Source organism: Ursus americanus, chromosome 14 (genome assembly GCF_024610735.1).
Source record: "Ursus americanus isolate L20-20 chromosome 14, mUrsAme1.1.p, whole genome shotgun sequence".
NCBI classification, from domain to species: domain Eukaryota; kingdom Metazoa; phylum Chordata; class Mammalia; order Carnivora; family Ursidae; genus Ursus; species Ursus americanus.
The window spans coordinates 27,142,514-27,158,389 of NC_142140.1; the positions used below are offsets into that span (position 1 = coordinate 27,142,514).

Here is a 15,876-nt window from a genome sequence, read left to right on the forward strand (position 1 = left end):
TAAAGATTCATGGAACTGAGGGGTTCATAGCAGTGATTATTATTTTGGGGATGGAGGAAATGGCATACAAAAATCAGCTTCTCAATAGTCCTGACACCATTTTTTAAAAAAGATTTTATTTATTTATTTGAGAGAGCGAGAGAGCGAGAGAGAGCACGAGCGGGGCAGGGAGAGGGAGAAGCAGGGAGACAGGGAAGCAGGGAGCCTGATACGGACCATGACCTGAGCCGAAGGCAGATGCTTAACCAACTGAGACACCCAGGCGCCCCTCTGATGCCCTTCCTTAATAGGCTCCCTAAAGTGTGGTGACACCCCACAGAATATCGTTCTGAGGTTGGCAGCCACATAGAATGAATGGGCCAGTCTGAGCTAATTCCCAGCTTGCCCCTCTCTGGGATGGTTTTATGATGACCATGATGGTGTCCTAATGACTGGAACATGATCCAGCTGGTAGCCCTGGCCTTTAAGTTACCAAATCTGGGAGCTCTTTGAAAACCCCTCCTTTTCCCAAGATAAGTATTCCCAGCAACTGCACAGAGGCCCACTGATGTTATTTAGAAATTGCAATTAATAGTGAGATTTTTTTCCCCTGATGGATCAGTTGTCCCCCTAATTGCCAAACCATAATTTCTTTACTGACTCCCCAAAGGTTCATTTTATTTGGTGTACTCTTAAAGCACACACAAGACCCAGCAGAATAGCTGCTTCTTTGTTTTAATGTTGCTGCTAAGCTTAAAAAGACAAACAAAAAAAGCCCCACCTAAAACCAAAATTGCCTCCCTCCTTTAATTCCTTCAGGAAATGCCTCATTCTCAATCCTTATTAAAAATGGGGAAGCAGTCCTAGGAGGCTCCTAGAGGTCTAAGTTCATGAAGTGAATATGCATAAAGGCAGCAGAATATCAAGTTTTTATAATTACACCTTTTCATGCATACACTTCCGGGAGTGAAATCGGCTTTGATTTGGGTTGATTTAATATAGCCTTTCTAATTTAAATTTATCCCTTCACTTCTACTTAGCTGTTGTTCAATTTTAGGTGGGAAAAATGGGTTGCTATTTCCCACTTTCACACACCAATAAGGATTCTGTATTTCTAAACAAGAGTGATGAGATAGCATTTAATTTCTGACCTCTTTCCCTAATTCAAGAGCTTTGGGGAAAGAAAGTATTTCTGTTTTGGAGAGATAAACTATAAAATGAGAGGGCAAAAGAGGATGGAGAGACGCAGGCTTAGGTGATGTGCCTGGCATAATGCCTTACTCAAAGTCAGCAGGCATCAGTCTTTGTTGCAAGAACAATGCTTAAGAGGAGGCTAAATGATCTTATAGCAAGAGAAGTAAGTAAGAGCACAGACCAAAAAAACCCTATAGTTAGAAGTGGAATTTTGATGAAAATGAAGTCCTGTTAGAGCAATTTGTTTCAGTGGGTAGAAAGAAACAATGAAGGATTTTGAGTTCAACTACAGCTGAAAGTGCCGCTTGCACTGCTACCCCAGGACCTACGGTTGCGTGAGGAACTCTCGGATAGATGTATGATTGGCCTGAACTGAAAGTCAAGTGCGTGTGGAAATTGGAGTTCTAGGTAAAGAGCCATGCACACACCAACTGGAGCTTTTGGGAGTTCTTCCCATATTGCTCTTGGAACAGACATTGGTTATGTGCAGTTAGTGCTGACCGCAGTTCCTGACACAGGAGGAACTCAACAAACGTGTGCTGAATTATAACAGACTCTGTTCTTGAATGACCTTATAAGGTCATTAATTTCACTTTTAATACTGACTTTAGGAAACTATGGCTGTGTTGGAAATAGTCTTTGCCCTTCAGATATTTAATATTTAGTGGGGGAATCAGATAAAACCTTGTCTACCTAAAGTACAAGATAGTAATGGTTTCCATACAAAAATTTTTTTTCACACAGGGCTATGGAGGTTTGAGGAGGAAGAATTCATATCTCATATCTCTTGAGGAATACAGAAGGTGGGGAAGGTGAAGGTAGATATGAAAGGTAAAGGAATATTTCATGGGAACAGACGGCATTGGAGATGGGCCTTTGGTGATGAGTTTAATTGCGACAGGCTGAGATGGGGGAGGTGAGGACAACATTCCTAGTGGCAGGTAGAGGTGCAGCAGTCATGCAGAAATAGGTAACATACACAGCAAGTTTAGGGAATGGTAAGGACTCCACTTTGGCTAAAACAAAGCATGTAGGAAATGGAAGGAGATGGCTCTGAAGAGTAGGTGAAGGGTCATGGCTTTGGACGGCCTTGAATGCTGAAGTGAGGAGTGAGTCTTTTATTTCCATAAACCAGAGACATTTGAAGTGATGGCTGGAAGAATGAAAGACAGGATCCCTTCGTTAAGAATCTCCTCCATACAGGGACACCTGGGTGGCTTCGTAGCTTGACCATTGATTGCACTCTTGGTTTTTGGCTCAGGTCACCATCTCATGGGTCGTGGGACTGAGCCTCCTGTAGGGCTCTGTGCTCAGCAGGGAGTCTGCTTGAAGGCTCTGCCCCTCCCCAACTCATGCACGCACTCTCTCTCTAAAATAAATAAATAAATCTCAAAAAAAAAAAAAGTCTCCATACATATAACCTAATATGAATCCATTCTCTCCTTTCCAAAGCCCCGTGCCTAGCCCATTCCCAATAACTGTGCCAATCTTTACGGCATGAGTGTTTTATAAAGCTCTGAATGGGGTCCCACACAGGTGGATCTTCTAAACAGAGATATTAATCCCATGTAGTTTGGTCTTGGTTTTTTTCAATCCTAAAGCAACAATTTACAGAACACGTGGGGAAAAACAAGCCAAGCCAATATGTGGGAAATAGCTTAACGGGGGGTTTAGAAAGAGCCACCAGATTTATGCAGAGGCTTTCAGGAGGCGACTGCAGCCAACAGGGCTGGGCAAAGACTCTTCCGGATCTTGCTGCTCTCCAACCAGCCACTGCCTTGCCATATACAGAACTTCAGCCATTGGCCCCAGGATGAAACTTATAAATAGCCATTCCATTATTGTAAAAACTCATCACATGGACTTTCTCTATTTTTGTTTTCTTCTTCTTCTGTCTATGGCTGGAGGAGTAATTAATGATCTTGAACTTCATTTACTGAGCCTCAGTGAGAAAAGATACTGGCAAAGGACGAGTACGCAGAGCTCAGCAATGGGGCTAAGCTTACACTGTCATGCAGAGTAACACCTGTCCTGGGGATTTTTCCTTGGTGATTAAAGCCTGTGCTTCTGCCTACTTAAACATGGCTTGAATTGAATTTTGATGTCCCCTTAGTATCTCAAGTTTCAAAGCAAATGTGTCAGTGGCAGCATCCTTAGGACAAGTTGTGTTATTGTTTTCCTCTCTGGGAAGAAAAAATTCTCTTTGCTGATTCTTTCAGGAGATCTTTTCTCCAATAGTAGTAAGATTGCAGGGTCTAGGGTAGAGTCGAAAGTTGGAATCCAAATGTTCACATAGATCAGAGGTAACTTATGAAGGATATGCTTTATACTGATTTAAAGAAATTCCTTCTTTAAAAATCAGGAAGAAAATTTGGGGGGTTTTATCCTAAATAAATGATTCAAAATATGTGTTAAGATTACAGTGCAAGGCTGATTACCGTAGCATGGCTTGTGAGAGAGAAAAATTCAAAGTCTAACAATAAGAGATGGGTTGAATAATTCATGTTATCTCTATGTAATGAAATATTATATAGCCACACAGATGGAAAGGACTAGAGTTGTTCATAATAATGGATATAAAAGTACTACCAGAGTTATTCCACCTTATTCTTTCTTGGTCCTGTAAATAAACAAACAAACAAATAAATAAATAAATAAATAAATGTCATTAAGCATCTGTGTGCTTAGCTATTTGTTATTTAAACTTCATAATTAACTTTTGATGTATCAGTTCTTTTAGCTTTTTTTTTTTACAGAAAAGTTAGACATTATGTATAGTTCAAGATCATTTCATTTGACAAGTATCAGAAACCCACATCAAAACAATAAGCACAAAGAGAAATTCAGCAGCTCATATATCTGGAAAGTTTAGAGTGTACAGTGTGCCTGGCTACAGGTATGGCCAACTCCAGTTGTTCTTTTTTTTTTTTTTCTTTTTTGGTCCAGTCTCTTTACATCTTTCCCTCTCTTTTTCTCTATATCTAAAATCCTTCATAAGGGATCCAAGCCAGTTTTTATCTGGAGTCACTTCCTTTGTGTTCCCAGGACAAATTTCTTCCTTGTGTGGCTCCGTGGCTTTGATTAGGGTCCTACTAATAAGCAATGGAAATGAAGATGCCCAGCTGGGAGAAAGAACTAAGAGGGTTGCAGAAAAATCCAAGCTCTGGACTTTGTGCCAATTATTTGAAAGTTTAATGAACCATGAGTATTGGTGCGAGGCATTCTTAAACTGCTGAAGCTGTGTGTGTTTGTGAGTGTTTGCTTGTTCTGGAATCAAAGAAATAAACTTAGCAAATAGTAAGGATATTTTTGCCATCATGGGGTGGGTGGGGAGGGGAAGATTTCACCACTTTCAAAAAATGATAGGAGGAGGGTGAAAGTCTGAACCTCATTTCTCAGCTAGATGCCCCCGAACAATCAAATTTCCTCAAATTTCTTCCTGTTACACAATTGTGCTCTTCGCACTCTCCTGCTATTTTTAGACTTGTCAGCTGATAAGGGACTCAAGCTCCAGTTCTCTGGAGCCTGGTTAGTTTAATGGGGTTGTGTTCTTTCCCCTCTTTTCCCTAATGTATGAGATCTGAGTGCCAGGTCGGGGGGTGGGAAAGCCAAGGGAGGGGAACTGAGTGACAGAAAGGCCAGACAGTGTGAAACCCCATCTTAGGTTTGATTGCATTTTTCTGTAATGATGTGCAATTTGGAGGCTCAGGAATAAAACACAATGTAAAAGGGGGTTTGATGTCAACAGTGCAACAGGAAGCCTTCCAAGGCATTTGTCAAGATGAGAAAGTCAGTGGAGTTTGCACTTATCCACTTGTTTTTCAGCTGATCAGCCCATTGAGATTTAATAAACACCAGCTACATATAAAGCACGATATGGACACCAGGGTAGATAATAATACAGGCTGATGGAAACAATGGCTCACATTAATGAGCACCTGCTGTTGTTATAAGTGCTTTATGTGTCATAACCCATTTAATCTGACCAATGACTTAATAGGTTAGGAACCACTGTTAGCTCTATGTCACAGGGGAAGAAACAGAAACATGGAGAGGTTCTTTAACTTGTCCAAAGTCACAAGGATGGTGTTGACTGGTGGTACTGAGATTGGGGCCGAGGCAGTCTGGGTACAGATCTTCAATTCTTAACCACTGGCCCCAACTGTTTCCGCATGACAGATCGAGGGTAATAGGAATAAAGCAAAGAGCTTGAAGCCAGGAGCTAGGTATTATTTTGCTCTGTGTCTTTGGTGCCTAGCACAGGGCCTGGGACCCACGAGGACCGAAGCAGCCAAGATCCTTACTCTTGAATCCAAGAAAGAGCTTTGTCTTGGAATAAAAAATGAAACACCACATGAACTTTAGTTCGATCGAAACACAAAAAATAAAAGCCAACAGAGTCTGAGGGTATTGTAAGGAGAAACCAATATAAGACAAATTATTTTTTTAAAAATTGTGGATAGGTGTTATTTGAATAGGGAAATGTGTTGGCCAACTTACACCACTTTGGGAGTCTCACTGAAACGACTTGTAGTCCTGAGATTAAACTAATGCCCTGAGCTAGTTGGAAACATTCAAATTGGCTTAAATTTCATAATTAGAGATGAAGTCCAGAGCAGTAAAAAAGCTCTTGAAGTCTTCTGGGAAAATACAGGAGTTTTTGCCAAGTTAACATCTAAAATTGGTTAAAGAATTGGAACTGGCACTATTTTCCTCTCTAGTTTGTCCACTAGATCAGAAGGCAGAGCTTTGGAGATAAAAGCTACAAAGCTGAGACATTTAGACCGTGTGAGTGTGTGTGTCTGTGTGTATGCATGTGTCTGTGTGTGTCTGTGTGTATGTGTGTGTCTGTGTGTATGCATGTGTCTGTGCGTCTGTGTGTCTGTGTGTGTGTGTGTGTTGGTGGTAGCTACAAGAGGAAACACAGGAAGACAGAGGGATTGGGGGTGGCCAACAGCCAGCAGTAAGGTCCACAGACTCAGAGAAATGAACATGAGAAGCAGATTCAGCTAAAAATGAAGCGACTTCTGAGCTGGGGTCAGATAGACCTGAATTGCCTCTGGGGCCAGTAAGCCAGTACAAGCCTCTTAAACCACCTCAACCTCCGTTTCTGCATCTCAAGATTGGGAATTAAAATATGAAACTCAAAAGGTTAGCTTAAGGATTTAAAGAGAAGTGACAAATGCTCGTGCAGGACTTGGCACACAGTAGATACTCGACAGCTGCTGATAGTTGCTGTAAATCGGGGTTTCTCAGCCTCAGCACTGTTGACTCCTTGAGCCCAGTACTTCTTCGTGGTGTGTTGTCCTGTGCACCACAGAACGTTCAGCGGCATTCCTGGCCTCTACCCACTGTACTCCCCCCAGTCATGACAATCAGAAATGTCTCCTGATATTGCCAAATGCCCCCCACGAACCGGTTGAGAACCACTATTCCATCTGAGAAAGGGAGCACGGGTTCTCTTGGGTGTGCTGGGCCACAGAGTAGACACATTTCACATTTCAGGTTGTTTTTTAAATCAAAGAAAGAAACACACAAGAAAGACACATTTGGGGCTTTGCCACATTCCCTCTAGGTCCTATTTTTTTCTAACTGAATGATGAGTTCCCTGGAATGAAAGAAAATCTGACAAAAAAGGTTGGGGTTCAGACAGACAAGCTAAACTTGCCCCTGAATACACTGGCTCCAAACAGGACAAGAAGAGCTCTGGGCTCTGGAAGAATCATGCAATTCTTCAGTAGCTCACTGCCTTGATGAAGGGTATTGGACTACAGCTCAGGTCTTTGTTTCACTAGTCAGCTGGAGAAAAATGGCACCAAATAAAGTGGGAATTAACCTTCATTTAAATTAAGAGTTTGCTAATCATAAGACGCTGGAAATGAGCTGAGGATACAAAATGTGATAAAATGTGTAGATGGCGTGCTGGGAACATTTTAAATGGGTTAACTTATTTCCCTTCATCTGCGGTACAATTCTGGAAAAGTATATTTGTTGATGCAAAATGTGTAGCAGTTTGGATAAAAGTTCATTTAAGGTTAGGTCTATACCCTTTTGTACTGTCATCACTTCTTGTCTCAAAGAGTGGGGAGGCAGAAACACACACACACACACACACACACACACACACACACACACACACTCCACATCCCAGGTCACACGGTCAGATTCTGACAGGTGTGCCCCTACAAACAAGATACACGCTTTGTGGGCTTCAAATAATGTTATTCTTTTTAGAATCAGATACCATGTTTCTGCGGCAGAACTTCTTACACCATCTCTACTCATCCTCTCACCAACCATCAAGGCTCTGGAGTTGTCCTTAATACTAACCCCCACCCCCACCCCAGGGGAGGGTGCGGCCTGGCCTGTGGGTGGAGGTACACCTCTTCCTCTAGGTTACCAAAGCCCATCTATATACCTCTAGCGGATCATTTCTAGGAAAGTCATAATTATTAAGTAATTTTCTCCACCAGACTGGATGCTCTCAATTTACCCCTCTATACACAGTGCTTGGCCTGTTGAAGACACTTAGTACCTAGGAAAAGGAAGTACACAGACATGTAGTGGAACCGACATAAGAGGAGAAAAGAAAGAGGAAGGAAGGGTTCGGGGGGAAGCGAAGGGACAGAGGTTTCTCAGCAATTCCCCAAGAGCTCGAGGCTGCAGCTCTGATTTCCATCTCTGATTACAGCTAAGAAAGATGTAGTTGGGAGGAGCCAGCATGTGAGTTTCAGAGCATCCAACTCTCTGCCTGCTTCCTGTTGTCCTCTCTTAGTGATGGCGTTAGCCTGCACTTGAAAATTGGAGTCTTATTTTGTTCTGCGGTTAAAAATCTACTTTCCAGTCATCTAATGGAGTGGGGTCCCAAAAAGAGAAAGGTTAATTGGATGGCTCAACCTAGCAGTTGTAGTCTTAGAAGCAGTCCTCAGTCCAGCTCTATCCCTGGGGGAATTGGGGCGAAGAGAGTGTTTGGGGAGCAAAGTAGCATTGGGAGGGCTGCTGGCAATGAAAGGAACATAGGCTATTTCCCTTTATGGGGCTAAGGTCTTACCCAGTAATGGGCAAGACAGTGATTCAAATTAATGGCAATAACAGTGTGGCAGTTAGATGCCGTTACTTTTTCACTTACTGTGTGCCTTTCTCTGTGCAAAGTGCCTTGTAGGCATTAAATCCTCCTTTCCTTTCAGCAGCCCCGTGCCGGGTGTATTATTACTAGCTTCATTCTGCAGATGAAGTAACAGGCTTCCAACTGTTAAATAATAGGTCATGCAGGGGGATTAAAATCCAGGACTCTAAAGTTTAGCCATTACCCTCAAGATCATTGGACTAAGAGTCTGAGTCCTTCTTCTGCCATTCACTTCTCTGACAACAGGCAAGGTTTCTAATCTCCCAGGGACACATTTTCCAACACCTGGTGCTTGGTAAAGAGGTGGTTAATTGAATCTGTAGAATGGGGCTGATTCTAATTGCCCTCCTTCTCTCTCAGGGTTGTTCTGAGGCTAGATGGGAAAATATTTGGAAGGCACTGAACATAAAACAAATGTGAGCCACGACACCACTGTGTGCCTGCAATGAGTGAACACTGCTAGTCCCATAAACTGCCTTCAGTCAACCTTTATGGGAAAATCAGAGCTCGAATAATGCAGCTCTTTCGTTTTCTGCAAAATCTTAAGGTGGATCTTGATTCTCCTAAACTCCTAGAGTAGTTATCTTAACCCAAACCTCTTGTAACAAGGATTTACCAAAATGTGAGATGGTGTTTATTATATGCTCATTCTTAGAGCACTCTGTCAGGCCTGTAAGGTATTTTTAAAACTGACTTTACATTAGTATGAAAAAACCTTAAAGCTTCACAGTGTCACTATTTGACATGAGATCTGAAATGGCTCAGAATATCCCGGCACAGAAATCTAGGCAGGAGATGGGCTTTAAAGGTATACTTTAAGGAGCATGACAAAATGATCTAACCAGATATGACATTTCAATTCACAATCACGCCACGATTCATAGCCGTTTCTGCTTTCTGAGAACTGTTATTTATTCATCTGTACAAGAAGGCATGCACTGTATTGACTTACAGTAGCTGGCTGATTCTTCTGGCCCAATTTTCTTGCTACTGTGTTATTCAGCATCATTAACAATGATGTTACTTCTAAAGACAACCATATTTTCGTTTTTACTTAAAGGTGTACCATCTAGCCAAGCATATTTAGTAGAAAAAGATCTTTTTAAAAAATCGCCATTGATAAGCATGGCCCCAGTCTGTCCGTGAAATTGTTCATGACTGCTTGCAAACGTACAGGAATCAGTCCTGTTAATCTGATTTATAATACCCATTGATCCTGGGCATTTTTAAAGCTTGTTTTCTATCACTGACGTCTTCCATGTGCAACAGAGATAAACAGCAGCACGAGCAGAACCCTGAGTTATTCTAGCATCATAGATTTGTGGCAGTCATTCCAGGACTCCGAACAGATTTTGAAGGCAAATAAAAAACGTCAATGGCATCAAATGAGCAGGAAAGTCTAGGGGTTATAACGTTTGGTTTCTCTATATCCGGAGTAAGACAATATAGGAGCCGTCCAGGTGTATAAACCAACTGGTCTTACCCGCCCCCACCCTTCTAATTTCGTAGCACATTGCCTACCAGGAATTTGGACCCTCTTGCATGGTGGGCCCTGGAGTTGGAGACCTGGTTTCAAACTCTCTACTCTCTCTTAGTGATGTGACCTGGGAGAGTCAGGTAACCTCTCTGAGCCTCCCTTTCCTCATCTCTGCATGTGAATAATAACATAAGCCAGGGTCGTTGTGACTGTTAGTTTTATGCATCGTAGATAATCAATACCAGTAGATGTTATTGTTGTTCTTATCACCAACATCGTTACCAACTTCATCCCTTTCCTACACGTTAATCTTATCTATGCATGATGTATAGCCTCATGTCCTAGAGGATTCTAGAATGCGATGGGAAATTGTTCATTTCTAGATGTGAACCAGCTTAAAAGGATACCTGACTTCTTTAAACTACTTGAATGGGTTCATATCAGCATAATGTGGTAACTTTGTGGTTTCATACTAAAAATTTGACGTGGAAAATTACAGAATGAAGGAAAAGAATGTGTGTTTTGTTAGAAACAAAGCAACAACGAAAAAGAATAGATGGTAACAAGAACTGAGGTGACCAAGTAATAATCAGAAGCCATCTTTCTGAATAAATAGGATTGACTTAAAATGGGTAACCATAACTGTTAACACAGCATTTGCAAGTTTTTGTAGGTTGGAACCATCTTCTTCAGATCTTGCTCACAGCGTGGATTTTCTGTAACCTGCTAACTAACCATTAAGGGTGGGTATAATAGCCCACTCTTCGTCCCCCAGCTGTACCCTCATCATGATGGGGTCAGCACTGAGACGGTTTGCCATTTGCGGGCATAATGGCGTCTTGTGGATCCTCCCCAGTCATTCTGCCTCTGTGACTCTTAGGACTCAGGCTCATTTTTAAATTAACTTTCATCTGCTAAGTAATGAGCACATCTGTTTTTTAATATCACAGAAGTTTCATCTAGGAGCCTTTCCTTTTTTATTACTAGAATTATCTCCGCTGCTCCTCCCCTTCTTCCACGATGTAATAAAACAGAACCTACCCAGTGTAGTACACAATGCAGGATTTCATTATATCCTGCTCAATGGGAGAGACTATTTACACAGAGATGAAGTAGCATGCCTTCACCAGATTATTTCATAGGAGGAGAATGTGGTTTTATATAACAAAATGGATCTTTTCCCACTTGGTGAGCAAACTAGCGGAGTCAGCTTCTTCTCTCAGGAAGTCAGGAAATTTCCTCACACTTCAGAATTTTGTAACCGTGTCGACACATACCCAGGAATGGAGGCATGCACGTTGGTTCTGTGGTACGTGTACAGCAATCTCTTTTGTGTATCTTTCTGCACATCATGGGAGGGATAAGCCCAAGATGGGTGACTCTCTTTAAAGTATTTTAAAACCATGAAGACTATTAGCTCCAATTTGGGAGAAAATAAAAACAGACACCTGTCCAAAGATTCAAGTCATTACTCTTCTTTTTCGAAGATAACATATTAAAGTGCTACAAATTTGAATTTGGGGGGTCCTTTCATACTTAATCACAAAGCTATGCAAACAAGAGATTTCTTACAGTCACCCTTCAAAATGTGTTTATTTTTAAGTTAAGGTCTCCATAACATATTGATAAGATTAGATATCTGTAAAATTTTTCTCCCTAAAAGAATTTTGAAAAATTATGTTCTTACTTGTATAAAGTTGACACTAATTTTGTTTTTATTAAAAACCTAAATAGTTCAAAGAACATTGTTTCTGGCATACATATTGATATTTGAAAACATACCCACTGTATCCATTTTTAAATGAATCCAATGGAGTCGTTATTTGATACTATCTTCCATTAAAAAATTAATGAAAAAGTTCCTCTTTAGCAGTTGGAAATTTTAGAACAAATGTTCCTTTTGTTCTCTATGAATTTTTATTTCCATTGTACTTCCCTCACAGAATTATAGTGTATTATAATATTTTTTATACTGGAAAGCATTTTATTGGTCACCCTATTATATTTCTTTGCAACACAAATATGTACATAAGTTTAAATAACTTTTTGCCCATGACTCTAATGCTTTAAGTGTCAAAAATTTATTTGGGGTTGGGTGATATTATTAATAAATATTAATAATGCATAATTGTCCCAAACAACATAAATATATAATACATTTTGATAATTATTAAATTTAAAAAGTAAAAATTTTATTAGAAATGTCTGGGGCTATTTTTTCTATAATTAGTTTGCATATTTTTTGGGGGGGATCAAATCTTATTTATTTCTAGAATGGGCCATGATTCAGCATAAATTCTCTTCCCATTTTTCATCTTGTAGATGTGTTAAGAAACCCTGCTCGCATGAATGAGTAGATGAGAACAGATGGAGTTTTGTTATAGCAATGTCATGAATTTCTTTGAATTTCTTCTGAGTTATATGTCCTGATCACATAGTGGTCTGTCATCAAAAAGTATTTTTTAATGGTCTACCAGCCGATGAATAGATGAACACTTCCAATTTTATTGAAATAAAAAAATTGGGAACCTCCTAATATGCAAAAGAGTACATTACCCAGGCACTAGAATCACTCACTTTTGTTAACACCAACACCAATACTTCAAATGGCCCCTTTTTAATTAGCACCTGAAAGGTTTTGCCTCCTAGCAATGTACTGTGTGGTGATATTTGGGATGGAAAAGAAGGATGATTTTCTTTTATAAAACGGGAGTAGGTAATGAAGGAAGAAGACAGCCAAGTATTTTCACATGCAGGGCATTCTCAGATAAATTTTAGGCAAGTGTACATATGAAGGTTGAGAAATTTAAAATTTATTTCCTTAAAAATTACCCTTACCCACACCTCTGTGCCCCCTGAGAGCTGTTGTGTCCCTGTAGGTGTGTGTGTGTGTCTCCATTGGGATATTCTGGGCTATACTGGTTTCACCTGTGTGAGTCCTTGGACCAGTGTACAGGGAAAAAGAAAGTAGGAGGAGGGTCAGTGGTGGAAAGAGAGAGATTGATGGAGGTGGTGGGGGGCTCAGAGATGGAAACTTCTATGCCCAGTCGATCATGTACTAACAGAACAATGCATTTCATAGAAGTGCAAGTCACACTGTCTAAATAACCAGTGGAAAAAATGGTTGACTGGCTCTATAATGCTGGAATTATAAATAAATCTGCAGTAAGTCTCACTCCTCTTCCCTTGATCTCATGCGATTTCCAACCATTTATTTCAGAAGGGTTTCTAGCAAGTCTCGTGATACCTTTCCAATTCAGGGGCACAAAAGAATGGCAGACATCATGCTTCTGTTTCAGATCCAAGCCATGCGGATATAAAAGAACGTGATTTAAAACAAAAACAAAACCAAAAACCTGCCCGGAGGGCTTGCCTAACTCCAAAGCCCTTCAAGCCACGGGAAAGAAATCCAAGGGGACAGAAAGAGTTATTACAAGAAGTGAGCCACTTACGATGAGTGGGCCCCGGTTGTTCTCCCGATACTTGTTCTGGAAGAAAATGTAAACGACGGTGGCGGCCAGGGAGTAGAGGAAGGCGAAGACAGCGACCGTGACGAAGAACTCAGCGGAAGACGAGGAGTCACCAGTCAGTGCCAGCTTCTGCCGCTCCTTCCCCTCACAGGTGGGCACCTCAAAGGTCACCTGGTGCAACCTGAAGAGCCAAAGCGAAGGAGACTCTTTACAATGCAAAGGAGACTGAGCGAGGAGGAGCTGTGCATGGACATGTTCTAAAGCAAAGCAGGGGTGACTGGGGAGTTTTACGGCATGCTTCCGTGACAGGTGCATTGAAGAGATCACAGAGGTTACTGCTGGAAATGTGGAAGTAAATATTTCAGGGAAACATCATTCCACTGGGTTTCCCAATGGCTAGTCACTGGAACAGAGGGGAGGTGGGGAGGGAGAGAGAGCCTGAAATGTCAATTAATTACACTCTCTGACATCCTCCTGCCCGAATTCCCCAGTGCTTTCTCATTGTGCTTGGACTCAAACGCTAACTTCTTAACATGACCCACCAGGTCTTACATCAGGTCCTTGTGGCTCAGTCCCGGCTTACGGTCATTTTGTCGACTGTTCTCTTTTCCTCAATCACTCTGTCCCCTGACATTTTCCATGGCTGGCTCCTCGTTGGTATTCAAAAGCCATCTCCTGGGAGAGCTTTTTCCTATTAATCTAAAATAGCTCCTTTCGGGTAGACATTTTCTATCCCATCGCCCTGGTTAACATCATTCATAGCACTCATCACTAACCACACTATCTTGATGATGTATTTAATCACTTCATGGAAAGGGCACGATGACGTCATCTTTCCACAAAGATTTCCATGATGATGGGAATTTGATTTTCTTCTTCTCTGTGTATCCTGAATGTCTGACGCTCGTTAGGCACTCAGTGTATAGGACTTGGAAAAATGAATGGACATTCTTGATTCTGTAAGATGACAGATCGATACTAATTTGATTGAACTTTAAAACTTCTATTTTAGAGAGTAAGTTCTATTAGGAAAGCATTCAGACTCAATATATTACCTAATAGAGAAAAATAAGATTTGGGGGTAATACTTTCTGCTCAACAAATGACACCTAAGGAAATGTGTTATATGGAATACAGTAGCTCATGATGTGAGCTACTAGGTGGTAAACTATAATTTAATATAGGAGCCAAAATTCTGCTTCATAAGAAATGAACTAAATTATTCCTTGAGTATTAGGGAAGCACTTGGAAATAGCCATAGCAGTGATATCAGCAAAGTACCACTTGGAAACTTATCTATGAAAGTAACAATAATGATAAAGCCATTGATGAACCTGGTAATTTCCCAATTAATACTTAGAAAGTATTTTTCTTACTAAGCAAAACTGATTCCTTTTAAAACATTTGTTGTGTAATTCTCTTATACTTTAAATAATAATATAATGATAAAATAGTAATAACAATAGCAACTAACATTGGAGCATTTCTTTTTTTTCCTGAAAATTTTATTTACTTATTTGAGAGAGAGAGAGAGTGAGCAGAGGGAGGGGCAGAAGGAGAGCCTCTGCAAGCAGATTCTCCGCTGAGCATGGATCCCAACGTGGGGTTCGATCCCACAACTCATGAGATCAAGACCTGAGCCAAAACCAAGAGTCGGATGCTCAACCAACTGAGCCACCCAGGTGCCCAACATTGGAGCATTTCTCATGCACCAGATATTGTGTTTTGTACTCATTATTTAATTGAATGCCCATGGCAAGCCTATGACGTAGGCACTTTATTGCCGCATCCCCCTTGACAGCGTAATGAAATGGGCTTAGAAAGGTTGAGAAATTTGTCCTAGGCCACGTAGCTAATAAATTGGGCAGGGATTTAAATTGGTGTCTGACTCTAGAGCTCGAGTTTTTAACTTCTACATTAACCTGTTTATTAAGTGATGAGAATATTAAGTAGGATGAATGTTTCTTCCAAGTGAAGCTCATGGGCCACTAGCATTGCAATCACTAGAGGCCTTGTTAAAAACAGACATTTCAGGGCCATGTCCTAGACCTACTCATCCAGAATCTCTAGGGACATAACTTCATTGACAACCAGTGCAGGGAAGTCCAGTCCCCCTGAGTTCCCAGTCTTTTTTATTTATTGCTTGACTTAAGAGAGAGCTGTTTACACAGTCTACTCAATCTTGCTTGTGTATACTGAGGCTTCTCCTGTTTCTTGTCAACCAGAAAGGTGTATGGTTCGGTGTAATTCAGGGAAACAGAAGCATTCGTCATGGTTACATTGTAGAGTTCCTTTCCTCCCCTTGCCAGAGATATTAAAATGTTTCTCAATGGTCTGGTCTGTGGGAATGCTGAAAAATGAAATAGCTTTAAAAGGTAATCATGCCAATTATTCTCTTACAGGTGATTTTCAGATAATGTATACCTTTTTCTAATTATTTTATATATGTCATCATTCCACAGATTTTTAGCAAGCAGCTAGTAGTTCATTCAATGGCGAGATGCTGGGGTAGAGTAAGGAGCCTAGGATGGCCCCTGCCCATGGGGAACTTCAAATGTAGAGGGAAAAGATAGGTTTTCTGAGAGTAGCCCGAGGCTACTCTGGGGTGGGGCGGTCAAGGTAAGATTCCT

The 15,876-nt window shown here is 40.9% G+C and overlaps 1 protein-coding gene across 2 annotated transcripts in view; it reads right to left on the minus strand.

Annotated features, from left to right (window-relative positions):
- The window catches only part of SYNPR (synaptoporin), a 296,295-nt gene that overhangs the window by 31,878 nt on the left and 248,541 nt on the right, over positions 1 to 15,876 (minus strand). For both annotated transcript variants that reach the window (XM_045807515.2, XM_045807516.2), the window contains one exon: positions 13,229 to 13,427. In XM_045807515.2, coding sequence (XP_045663471.1) covers positions 13,229 to 13,427 — 199 coding nt within the window. The remainder of the gene's footprint in view (positions 1 to 13,228; positions 13,428 to 15,876) is intronic.